General features: G+C 39.9%; 2 protein-coding genes across 3 annotated transcripts in view; one reads left to right on the plus strand and one right to left on the minus strand.

Moving 5' to 3' along the window:
- Window positions 1-960: 960 nt before the first annotated feature.
- On the minus strand, window positions 961-6,515 carry MORN2 (MORN repeat containing 2). 2 transcript variants are annotated; one of them, XM_007445768.1, is made up of 5 exons: window positions 6,367-6,515; window positions 4,192-4,242; window positions 3,415-3,521; window positions 2,566-2,702; window positions 961-1,188 (listed from the first exon to the last, which is right to left on the minus strand). In XM_007445768.1, the coding sequence occupies exons 4-5, from the start codon at window positions 2,700-2,702 to the stop codon at window positions 1,086-1,088; spliced, it is 240 nt and encodes a 79-aa protein (XP_007445830.1). In that variant the 5' UTR covers window positions 3,415-3,521; window positions 4,192-4,242; window positions 6,367-6,515; the 3' UTR covers window positions 961-1,085. The 2 variants fall into 2 exon arrangements, with proteins under 2 accessions (XP_007445830.1, XP_007445831.1); XM_007445769.1 differs by lacking the exons at window positions 3,415-3,521; window positions 4,192-4,242; window positions 6,367-6,515 and adding an exon at window positions 2,891-2,920 and having other exon boundaries at window positions 1,086-1,188.
- A 388-nt stretch (window positions 6,516-6,903) lies between these two features.
- The window catches only part of DHX57 (DExH-box helicase 57), a 58,303-nt gene continuing 52,074 nt past the window's right edge, over window positions 6,904-13,132 (plus strand). The window contains exon 1 of the mRNA XM_007445770.1: window positions 6,904-7,074. Within this exon, the coding sequence (XP_007445832.1) occupies window positions 7,021-7,074 (54 nt within the window). The 5' untranslated portion in view covers window positions 6,904-7,020. The remainder of the gene's footprint in view (window positions 7,075-13,132) is intronic.

The following is a 13,132-nucleotide window of genomic DNA, read 5'->3' on the forward strand; positions in this document are numbered from 1 at the left end:
TCGTTGCGGTGCACGGGCTTCTCATCGCAGTGGCTTCTCTTGCTGAGGAGCATGGGCTCTAGGCGCGCGGGCTTCAGTAGTTGTGGCTCACGGGCTCTAGAGCACAGGCTCAGTAGTTGGGGTGCACGAGCTTAGCTGCTCTGCGGCATGTGGGATTTTCCCAGACCAGGGCTCAAACCCTTGTTCCTTGCGTTGGCAGGTGGATTCTTAACCACTGCACCACTAGGGAAGCCCAGATATACTTTTTTTTTTTTTTTTAAGTGTGATAAAATGCACATAACATGAAATTTACCATTTTAACCTTTCTTAAAGTGCACAGTTCAGTGACATTAAGCACATTCGTATTGTTGTGCAACCATCACCGCCATCTATCTCCAGAACCCCCTGCATCGGCAGGCGGACTCTCAACCACTGCGCCACCAGGGAGGCCCCCAGATATACTTTTTAAAGATGACAAAACTCAGGCACAGGATTGGAAATTGACTTTGTCAAGATCTGCATAGTTTTTCTTAAAATGAGCAAACTCTCAATTGAATCACGTTAATTTCTTTTCTTTCTCCCCCCCGCCACCCCCGCTTTTTTGGCCACACCGTGTGGCATGCAGGATCTTAGTTCCCGGACCAGGTATTGAACCTGTGCCCCATTCAGTGGAAGCACGGAGTCCTAACCACTGGACCGCCAGGGCAGTCCCTACATAATTTATTTTAAACTAATTATAAGATGATCAAAAGAAAGTTCAGAGGGAGGGAGACGAAGAGGGAAGAGATATGGGAACATATGTATATGTATAACTGATTCACTTTGTTATAAAGCAGAAACTAACACACCATTGTAAAGCAATTATACCCCAAGAAAGATGTTAAAAAAATAAAAAAAATTAAAAAATTAAAAAAATTAAAAAATTAAAAAAATTAAAAAATTAAAAAAAAAAAAAAAGAAAGTCCAAAAAAGCATAAATGAGTGATGGTTTTATTGGCAAAATTACAATATATAGGTAGTGTATGAAGTTACTGCAGATGACATTTAGTTGTTTTCCTTACAACTAAAAGCTGCAATTACCACATTAAAACTTCAATGCAGAATATCTACATGTGGAGCTTTAGCCTCAGGCCTGGAGCAGCTGTGAAATGAAAGTTACCACACCATTCTAGTCCGTGGATATCAGTATACTGTCCTTCACCTTCCACCCTGCAATAGTAAAAAAATAAGTGTGTTCATTAACCAAGACCAAAAATTTACGGTCCAGATATGATTGTCCAGTATATTATATACTATGTCTGAAGAATTATATCTTTCCACTATCAAATTTTGTTCTAAAACCTGACATTCTGGTTTCACATCCTACAAACAAAAAAGGAAATTACTATTCCAAACAAATACTGTCATTATACAAATTTTGGTGTCTAAGATTTTAGAATTACATATGCTTAGTTTAGACCAAAACAGTCAAAAAGTGAAAAGTTTATATTGGTTATCTGGCTTAATTAGTTCATTCATTTATTCAACAAATGTTCATTGGCCTTCAACTGTGTTTGAGGTACTATGCTCTATGCTGGTGTTTTCTGGACTCTTCAGAGTGGTGAAAATGCACTTCACATAACCAAACAGACCTTTATCCCATGGGTTAGAGTTTTCTCCCTTTATTAACATCAGTGGGAAAAGTTTACATGTTGTCATCACAGACTTGGCATCAGAATAGGTGAACACTTTCTACCCTCCTCAATATGTATCAACCACTTCATAACAATTAGGTTGCATTTTCAATTCTGGAAATAATAAAGGGGTAGTTATAAATGAACCATGAACCTCTGGATGACACAGCATGGTATTTGGTGTGAGGATTAAGCTTGTGAAGATACATGGTAGAGGGTAGGGGTAGGGATTTGGAGGAAGGTGGTCAAAAGGTACAAACCTCCAGTTACAAGATAAAGTACTAGGGATGTGATGTACCACATGATAAATATAATTAACACTGCTGTATATGTAAAAGTTGTTAAGAGAGAAAATCCTTAGTTCTCATCACAAGGAAAAATATTTTTTTCTTTTTATTTTGTGTCAATGTGAGATGATGAATGTTCACTAAATTTATTGTGGTAATCACTTCATGATGTATGTAAGTCGAATCATTATGCTGTATACCTTGAATTTATACAGCTGTGTATGCCAATTAAATCTCAAACTGGAAGAAAAAATAAAATTTAAAACTAAAAAAAATTTTATCAAGATATTTCAAGTGAAAATAATTTTTGGCCTAAATATTCTCAATAATTGCAACAAGCTTTCCATTTCCAATATGACTGCAAAAAGCTCTATAGGAACAGAAGTCAAGAGGAAATAAATGAAAAGTCTAATAGATTATCACCAAGAATGATATTTTCTTTTGGAGGCTCATGATGGACTTAGCCTCTCTTATAACATTTTTTTCCCCAACATATAACCCAAATTTTCCAAAATATATTTTAACTAAATACATTACAAAAGAAATTTAGCATTAACTAAGTTTTTAAGCGAATGTGCCTGAAAAGACTCTTTTAGAACTACAATGACATTTTATTTTAAACTTACTTATTTTCATTGAAATTTCCAGTGTACTTTGCCCCAGTTGGGAATGTATAAGTCCCCAGTCCATGAAACATATTGTCCTTAAAGTTTCCTTCATATACTGCTCCTGAAAAATGCTCAAGTCTTCCAAAACCATTCATCTGTTTGTAACAAAGGAAATTACCTCAGTAACTAATCTTCAGTTCCCTAGAACATTTCAAAAATGTATACATATGTCTATCATCTACTTTGTTATTATTTAATCTATCATTGTATCATCCTTTATTTTCACAAAAATAAGATAACATTTTATCACTGTCCTTTGTATGTATCTTTCTGTGAAGCTCACCAAGTCAATGTTTCTGATCTGGGGCACTTGAACATCTTAATAACAGGAGTCCTCAAGATACCTTGACTATATCAAAAAGCTTAAAGGACAACCAGTTTAGTTAGCCCAGAAATGGCACAAAGAAGTTGTTAAGAACAAAAATTTGTATTCAGGCAGACCCGAGAACACATTTTTGTTTCATCACTTACTAGCTGGGCAAGAAATCTGAGCCTGATTTCCCTCAGTTGTAAAATAGGAACATTAATGGTATCTGACTCATGAGGCTGCTATGAGGATTCAATGAGAAAACTATGTAATGAGTTCACTTTGCTCAATGAATAGGAAATAAGAAAGATGATAATGATAATTAGCTCTCTGCATGAGTTTAATACTATTCTTATGTTCATATATGTTAAATATAATCATTTTTTATTTTTCTTGCATGGTCTACGCATATGTGTTTTTTGATTAATGGTGAAATGCCTGGAATCATTTAACCAATAGAGTTACTTGTCCACTGTCAATCCTCAAAACAACAATAATACCTTGTCATCTTTCCAGCTTCCTGTGTAGACAATCCCATTAGGAGTGGTATGAATACCTATGCCATTTCTCTCAAATATTCCAGAAGATGTTCTTGTACAATCCCCATCTAAACAAGAGAGAAGTACTGAAGATTATAAAAGGAAACACTGTTTGACTAAGTAATAAAATATTTATGTTCAGGCTTAATCAGAACTGCATCCCCTATGGGTCTCTTTGGCTTCCTAGCACTGAAACTGATGAGACCAGAGATGAGGAGCTCCGTGGACCAAGGTATTGTAATCATTGACACTCAAGGGCCCAGAAGATTGACATATGGCTATGGCCCTCCCATAGCTTTCCAAGGCACACTGTCTATACTTAACATTAGAGTTTAGATTTTTTTTTTTTTTTTTTTTTTTTTTTTTTTTTTTTTCTTGCGTTATGCGGGCCTCTCACTGTTGTGGCCTCTCCCATTTGCGGAGCACAGGCTCCGGACGCGCAGGCTCAGTGGCCATGGCTCACGGGCCCAGCCGCTCCGCGGCATGTGGGATCTTCCCGAAACGGGGCACGAACCCGCGTCTCCTGCATCGGCAGGCGGACTCTCAAGCACTGCGCCACCAGGGAAGCCCAGAGTTTAGATTTTAAATCTGTTCCTCCATTAGTATTTCTATGTTATTTTATTTAATGGAGTTAATATCTCAGTAGTAGTTTTATAAAGTGTAACAGTCTCAGTTTTGTACCCTTAAGCTACTTAATTTTAGTCTGTATAGAAAAAAGTAATTGAAATGTATGCTTACCATACTTGTCTCCATTTGGAAATATAAAGTTTATCTTAAATACTTCTGGAGCTGTTTTAAAAGATTTCAGAAAAGTCACATAAGCTTAAATATTTTTACATCATAAGACCTATAACATATTTGCTTTAAGAACTAACCAAATAGACTCACTTCATATGATCACAAGCATATCATGATTACTTGGCATTTCCATAGTCTAGTGTAGGGTCCTGGGGAAATAAATGATTTTGTCTAGATGATCAATTTTTACTTGTTTATTATAACAGCTTTATTAATATATAATTCACATACCACCAAAGTTACCCTTTAAAAGTATACAAAATTCACTTTTTTAGCATACTCAAGAGTTGTGTAACTGTCACCACAATCTAATTTTTCAATATTTTAATCACCCCCAAAAGAAATCCTGTACATATTAGCAGTTACTCTGCATTACCCTAAAACTCACCCAACCCCTGGCAACCACTAATCTACTCTCTGTCTCTATGTACTGGTGTATTCTAGATAGTTCATAGAAATGGAATCATACAATATGTGGTCCTTTGTGATTAGCTTCTTTTACTTAGCTTCAAGGTTCATCCATGTTGTAGCATATATCAGTATTTCACCACTTTTTATTGCCGAATAGTCCATGCTACAGAATAACGCATTTTGTTTATATATTCATCAGTTGATGGCCAGTTGGGTTGTTTCCAGTTTTGGCTGTTATGAATAATGCTATGAACATTCATGTATAATTTTTTGTGTGGACATATGTTTTTATTTCTCTTGGGTATATGATCTATTGATTGTCCCACAGAGGTAAGGTAGAGTGAGCAATCTCTGATTTGGCAGTGGAAGGAAATAGAAAATAAAGAAAGATAGTAAGTGAGAAGGGGTGGGGGAGGGACTGGGGTCCAAACAGAATGAGATTGGAATGGAGACCAGGTGAAAAAGGGACAAAGACAACCGCAGGCCTGGGGGGTGGGGGAGGGGTGGAATCGATGCCTCAGGGCCCTGGGACATTTAGTGGACTAAAACATTAGAAACTAATTTTTGCCAATACTGAAGAAAACGTATGTGAAGATAAGTAAACTATAACTTCTAGGACAATAGTCTACTAGAATGTTACTCAAAGTGTGGCCATCCATTAGAATCATCTGGGATGCTTTGCAAGTTCCTACGCCCTTCCACACTGCTGAATCAGAATCTCTGTGGATGGGACAAGAGAACTGATCTTTTTAATTGAAAAATTAATGAGTGCCAGTTGAGAAAGGCTGGAAGCTCATCCCCTCTGAGGAAACAGAGTTAATAACACAATAGGCAGAAGACTTAAACATCATCAGAGAGAAAGGGAGGGTATAGCAGCCTTGAGACAGGAGCAGATGCTTATGAAAAAATAATTAGCAATCTAGGAAATGAATAATGTAATTGTTGAAATAAACCTCTTTAGAAGGGCTGAATAGCAGAATGAATACCGTTGAAAAGTAAATTAGTGAACTGGAACACAAGGTTGAAAATTTTTCCCAGAAAGAGGCATAAAGGAAAACAGAGATATCACCTGACAAGGCCTTTCATATCTCCCCTCACCCCCAGACTCCTCCAGGAGCCCCCAGGAGGTCTATCCCTAATGTAGTACTTAGGGCCCTATTAAAATAACGCTTTTGTGCCGGAGTCCCTTCTCACACTCCACTCCTCTGGGTCAGGATCACGGATTAGTTAAATCTCTTTTCCCACCCTAGTGTCCAGCTCAGTGCTTAGTACTTGCTGGTAGGAACTGAAAGTTTAGTGAATGAGTGGCACTTGGGAAGCAATCGTTAAAGGCTTACTAAGCAGAGCACTAAACGTGATCATACAAGAAACCGAACTATTTCAATTGCCCTTAAATGGTTCCACATCCGAAACTTTGGACTGTTAGAGCTAGAGGGAGGGAACCTAAGAGATCGAGACTGGCAACAGAGAGGAAACTGAAACCAGAGACGTTGGCACTTCCCTAAGGTGTCACAACAGCGAATCGACGGCCGAATGAGAGCTAGAATCCAGGTCTCCAGATTCCCACAGCACGGGTTCTCCGCGCCCCCATCCCACCACGCTCAGGAAATATGTCACACCCGTACCGGAGTTGCCAGGGGCCGAGCTCCGGCTCAGTGCGAGCTCTACTTAAAGGGGCGTTGGGAGGATGGGACACTCACTCACTTGACACAGGGGTGCTGGAGAGATTTTCTGGACTCTGTGATTCCCCCTGGGCCGCCAGCTCTGTGGCCTGGAGGGAAGGAAACAGTAGCTCAGCGCAGACTGCGACTTGGTTGCTAGGGCGACCAGGCACCTCTCACCCGGAAGCGAATAGGCAAAGGCCCGAGGTTGAGCCAATCAGAAGGCGCCAGGACTGGGCCGCTGCGGAGCCGCTCCAGGTGAGGTCCCGGTGGGCGCCGCGTCCTAACAGACGCCACGGGAAGCAGCGCTGCGAGCCCGGGGCGGCCTCCCCTGCCGCGTATGAGGGATGTATTTCCGTGTGCGTGGTCTGCGCGTCGCCCCAGTAGTCAGTGTACGGACCCTTCTACCGACTCCCTATCCCGGAGTGGTCAGGGCTTGAGGCGCCTCCCGGCCCGGTGGGATACAGCCTGTCTGGCAGGGGCCGGTGAGTCTGGAGCATTAGGATCCCAGGCCCTGAGACCGGGCCCGGCGGGGGTCGGCAGCTGAGGCTGTCCACGCTCAGGCTGGAGGCGGGGGGAGCTGAATTCAGGCTCGGAGCCGGATAAAGGGTGGGATTGGAGGGGCTCAGGTTTCGTTTCCTGTCTCTGTCTCCATCTCCAATGGGTGGCTATTTGGGGAGAGGATATGCTGTGATGTATGCTGGAAGAAAGGTACCAGGTCTGGGTATCTGCAAGGAGCTGGATATATGGGGTGAGTCAGAGATTTGCCTGGGAGGGGAATGGTTTGTGGTCAGTTTTCAGCGCCCAACTTGGTGATTCTGTTCCTGGGAGCCAAACTTGGATGTTAAACAAAGGATATTCTTCGAGCCAAACTTAGGTTCCTGTGTCCACTGTGAACAAAGATTGTTGGAATCTTCCCAGATTTCGGCGTCTTGTGGGCCTACCTGGGCGGGAAGAAACTGCCATTCCCAGGGCTAGCTAATTAACAATTAACCTGTGAACACGCCTTTCATATGCAAAACAACCAGTCCTGCATCCTTACTTCCAACCACCTCCTTTGTCTAACCACCAAGCTAATAGTTCCCCTGCCCTAAATCAGTCTGGGGCTAGGTACTCTATGCCTCAGCGTCTGTGGGAATTACTCAAACTAGCCAATCCTAAACTGATTACCCTGCCCTGCCTCGCCTTTCCTGTGGAAAACCCAAGAAAGGCTACAGCCTATGCCTTACTCTTGTTCCTTTCTGCCTCCTCCTGACACTGGTGCTTCCCCCTGTGGCCCACCGTGGCATGGCATGCCTCTCCTTTCTAGGGGAGTTGTAAGTAACATTAAACTTTTCTTTCAGTTGTGTTGATCTCTCTGTGTCAGCACTCAGTAACCTTTACAAATTAAGACCCAGGCATAAATCAAGGGGGGGGGCTGGCTTAACAGTAAGTTTTGTTTTTTGTTTTGTTTTCTTGTTTATTTATTTAGCTGCGTCGGGTCTTAGTTGTGGCACGCGGGATATTTCGTTGCAGTGCGTGGGGTCAGTAGTTGTGGCACGTGGGCTTAGTGGCCCCGTGGCATGTGGGATCTTAGTTCCCTGATCAGGGATCGAACCCGCGTGCCCTGCACTGGAAGGTGGATTCTTAATCACTGGACCACCAGGGAAGTCCCAACACTTAAGTTTTGAGTTGAAGATACAAAGTACATGTTTGGGGGGTAAGAGGGAAATATGGGGGAAAGAATTTCATCTTTGGAGTTGAATGGATTGTTTCGAACCCTGGCTCCAGACTTTGCTTCTGTAGTTGCTGACATTAGGCAAGTCATGTAATTTATCTGTTCTCTAGTTTCCTCTGCTATAAAATATAGAAAATAATATTTAACTTATAGGAGTTTTAGAGAAGTAAATGAAAAATCTTACCTTTCCCCTCAATGCAGACTTGTATTTCCAACTATTAATACCTTCTACATATCTCCATTTGAATATCTAGAAGACATCTCAAATGTAACATTCATTCTGAACTTGTGACACTCCCCATATCTTTTCCTCCCCACTATTCCCATTTTGATTACATGGCTGAGCACAGGACCCCTATTCACCTAGTTAATCTAGGCCCTAAAATCTTACAGTAATTCTAGACACTTCTTTCTCATACCTTGCATCTAATTGATCTACTGTTAAAATACATTGAGAATCTATGGCCACTTTTCAGCTCCACTTGCTCCCACCCTCGTCCATCTCACTGTGGTTTTTTTGTTTGTTTGTTTTGTTTTGTTTTTTATCTCCAGACTGAACAACTGCAGTAGTTTCTAACTGGTCTCCTGGTTCTCCTCACCTCCCTAAAGACTTTTTATTCTTCACAGAACAGCTAGAGTAATTTTTTTTTTTTTACTTTTTTTCTAGATAATTTTAATCTGAATTTTAAAAAAAATTTTTATTTTCTATTGGAGTATATTTGACAAATATATTTGATGTGTTAGTTTCAGGTGTACAGCAAAGTGATTCAGTTATATATATATATATATATATATATATATATATACACACATATCTATTTTTCAAATTCTTTTCCCATTTAGGTTATTACAGAATATTGAGCAGAGTTCTCTGTGCTATACAGTAAGTCCTTGTTGGTTACCTATTTTATCTTATATTTTTTAAAGATTTCATTGATATGGACCATTTTTAAAGTCTTTATTGAATTTGTTACAATATTGCTTCTGTTTTCTGTTTTGGTTTTTTGGCTGCGAGGCATGTGAGATCTTAGCTCCCCAACCAGGGATTGAACCCACACCCCCTGCATTGGAAGGTGAAGTCTCAACCACTGGACCGCCGGAAAGTCCCTGGTTATCTATTTTAAATATAGCAGTGTGTATATGTCAATCCCAAGCTCCCAGTCTATCCCTCCCCCCCGACCCTTCCCTCCTGGTAACTGTAAGTTTGTTCTCTAAGTCTGCGATGTTCTCTAAGTCTGTGAGTCTGTTTCTGTTTTGTAAATAAGTTCATTTGTATCTTTTTTTTTAAGATTCCGCATATAAGCCATAGCATATAATTTGTCTTTGTCTGACTTACTTCACTTAGTATGATAATCTCCAGGTCCATCCATGTTGCTGCAAATGGCATTATTTCATTCATTCTTTCTTTATTTTAAAATATTTATTTATTTTGCTGCACCAGGTCTTAGTTGTAGCACATGGGATCTTCGTTGCAGCATGTGGGATCTTTAGCTGCGGCATGTGGGATCTTTTAGTTGCAGCATGTGGGCTCTTAGTTGCAGCATGCAGGATCTAGTTCCCTAACCAGGGATCGAACTCAGGCCCCCTGTGTTAGGAGCATGGAGTCTTAACCACTGGACCACCAGGGGAGTCCCCTACATTATTTCATTCTTTTTAATGGCTGAGTAATATTCCATTATATATGTGTACCACATCTTCTTTATCCATTCATCTGTCAATAGACATTTAAGTTGCTTTCATGTCTTGGCTATTGTAAACAGTGCTGCAGTGAACATTGGGGTGCCTGTATCCTTTCTAACCATGTTTTTCTATGGATATATGCCCAGGAGTGGGATTGCGGGATCATATGGTAGCTCTATTTTTAGTTTTTTAAGGAACCTCTGTGCTGTTCTCCATAGTGACTCTACCAATTTACATTCCCACCAACAGTGTAGGAGGGTTCCCTTTTTAGAGTAATTGTTTTAAAACCTAAGTCAGTCGTACCAAGCTTTTACTTCTGCTCTCTAGTGACTTTCTATTATATTTAGAATAAAATTCAAAGTTCTTCCCAGGACCTACGTGGCCGTCTACTTTCTGACCTCATCTCGTTTGCTCACTATATCGCAGACCCACCAGACTACTCTTCATCCAGCCCAGTGCATTGAAGATGTTCTGGACTTGGCCTCTTTTCACCTAATGCTTCTGCTTACAATGTACTTTTCACAAATATTTCATGACTCATTTTCTGACTGTTCAGGTGTCTGCTCAGTATGACCTCAGAAAGATGACCACTCTAACTCAACCGCTCTATCTAAAATAGCACTCTCAGAGTTTTTTATTTTCTTTATAGCACTTAACTGATATTATGTATTTAGTTATTGTCTCTCTTACTCTGTAGAGGATAAGCTTCATGAGGCAGGAATTTTTGTTGTCTTTGCTGTTAATATCCCTAGGACTTGGCACATAATAAGTGCTTAATAAATATTTGTGGAATGAATAAATAAATGAATGAATCTCCATTCTCACATCAGTCATTTATTCAACCTTCAGCCATTCTTCAAATACATATTGAATTTCTTCTGTATGCCAGACACTGTGTTAGAGGTACATTGATAATCAAAATAGACATAATCCTTGCCTTCAGAGAGCTTTTGGGGAGGTGGGAAGATAAACATAAAAGAAACAATAAATATGAATAATTATGAAGGATTTTGAAGAAAGGACTATCAAGAGACCTAGTTTAATTTCTACTTGTTTGTGAATTTTCCAGATATTTCCCTGCTTTCGATTTCAAATTTCATTCCACTGTGGTTGCAAAACATACCTTGTATCATTTCTGTCTTTTAAAATTTATTGAGTTTTTTTTTTATAGCCTAGCATATAGTCTGTCCTGGAAAAGTTTCCTTATACACATAAGGAAAATGTATATTTTTATTGGGTAGAGTGTTCTATAGATGTCTCTTAGGTCTAGTTGGTTTATACTGTGTTTCAAGTCTTCTATTTCTTTATTGATCTTCTGTCTACAGTAAGTCCCCTACATACAAACCTTCAAGTTGTGAAGTTTCAAAGATGTGAACGTGTGTTTGCATGTCCAATCACATAAGTTAGCTCATGTGTCTGGTGAACATCGTCACGTGTGCATCCTCTACAAGTAGTTGTGCTTTTGTGTACTTTACAGTACAGTACTGTATAGAGTACAGTAGTACAGTATCTTTATTTCAAGCCCAGGATGTCCAGAAGGAAGCGTAAAAGCAGCAGTATATAGCCGATTGTGTTAGTTGGGTACCTAGGCTAACTTTGTTGGACTTACGAACAAATTGGACTCACAAATGAGCTCTCAGAACAGAACTCGTTCGTATGTAGGGGACTTACAGTAGTTGTTCTTTACCATTGTTGAAAGTGGGTATTGAAGTTTCCTACTGTTATGCATTGTCTATTTCTCTGTCCATTTCTTTTTTTTTTTTTTTTTTTTTTTTTTTTTTGGCTGCACTGGGTCTTCGTTGCTGCGTGCAGGCTTTCTCTAGTCGCAGTGAGCAGGGGTTACTCTTCATTGCAGTGCATGGGCTTCTCATTGCGTTGGCTTCTCTTGTTGCAGAGCACAGACTGTAGGTGCACGGGCTTCAGTACTTGCAGCATGCAGGCCCTAGAGCTTGCGGGCTTCAGTAGTTGCTGTGCATGGGCTAAGTAGTTGCGCCACGTGGGCTCTAGGGCACATGGGCTTCAATAGTTGTGGCATGGAAGCTCAGTAGTTGTGGTGCACGGGCTTAGTTGCTCCGTGGCATGTGGGATCTTCCTAGACCAGGGCTCAAACCTGTGTCCCCTGCATTGGCAGGTGGATTCTTACCCACTGCACCACCATGGAAGTCCTCTCTGTTTGTTTCTGTCAGTTGTTGCTTTATGTATTCTGGTGCTGTGTTATTAGGTGCAATATATTTGTAATTGTTGATATCTTCCTCATGGATTAACCCTCTTATCATTATAAAATGTTCTTTACCTCTAACAACATTTTTTTTTTGCGGTACACGGGCCTCTCACTCTTGTGGCCTCTCCCGTTGCGGAGCACAGGCTCCGGACGCGCAGGCTCAGTGGCCATGGCTCACGGGCCCAGCCGCTCCGTGGCAAGTGGGATCTTCCCGGACCGGGGCACGAACCCGTATCCCCTGCATTGGCAGGCGGACTCTCAACCACTGCGCCACCAGGGAAGCCCTCTAACAACATTTTTTGCTTTAAAGTCTATTTCGTCTGATATTAGCATAGTCACTCCAGCTTTCTTGTGGTTGCTGTTTGCATGATTTGTCTTTTTCCATCCTTTTCCTTTTCATTTATTTGTATCTTTGAATTTAAAGTGATAGCATATAGTTGATTCTTGTTTTTATACAGTCTGATAATTTGTCTTTTGATTGAATTGTTCAATCCATTCACATTTAATGTTATTGGTATAGTGGAATTTACATTTACCCTTCTACTTTTTGTTGTGTATATGTCTCTTGTCTATTTTGTTTCTCTGTTCCTACTTTACTGCATTCTTTTGCATTATCATTAAATGAACATTTTATAATTCAGTATTTTAATTTCTTTAATGATTTTTTTCATGATATTTTTTTGAGTTTTTGTTTTATTTTTTGGTGACTGCCCAAGGGTTTATCTTGTACATCTTGACATATCAGAATCAGCTTCACATTTATACTAGCTCAATTTTAGTAGTGTATTGAAATGTTACTCTCATACAGCTGTATTCCTTTCCCCTCCTTTTTTCAGTATTATTGTTATACATATTACATCTGTTAATGTTACAAATGCAACTGTACATTCTTTTCTATTTTTTTGATTGAAATGTAGTTGATTTAAAATGTTGTGTTAGTTTCAGGTGTACAGCAAAGTGATTTAGTTATACGTGTGTGTGTGTGTGTATTTATATTCTTTTTTAGATTCTTTTCCATTATAGGTTATTATAAGATACTGAGTATAGTTCCCTGTGCTATACAATAGGTCCTTATTGCTTATCTATTTTATATATAGTAGTGTGTGTATATATATATATATATATATACACACACACACACACACACACACACACACACACACACACACACATATATATATATATATACAC

Source organism: Lipotes vexillifer, unplaced genomic scaffold (assembly GCF_000442215.2).
Source record: "Lipotes vexillifer unplaced genomic scaffold, Lipotes_vexillifer_v1.1 scaffold278, whole genome shotgun sequence".
NCBI lineage: Eukaryota > Metazoa > Chordata > Mammalia > Artiodactyla > Lipotidae > Lipotes > Lipotes vexillifer.

What these genes read in the sequence shown, in the direction of transcription:
- MORN2 (XM_007445768.1), bottom strand. Translation starts at nt 2,702, where the DNA reads ATGAATGGTTTTGGAAGACTTGAGCATTTTTCAGGAGCAGTATATGAA. An exon ending in GGAAATTTCAATGAAAATAA is followed by an intron (nt 1,189 to 2,565) that starts GTAAGTTTAAAA and finishes TTACTATTGCAG; the next exon opens with GGTGGAAGGTGAAGGACAGT.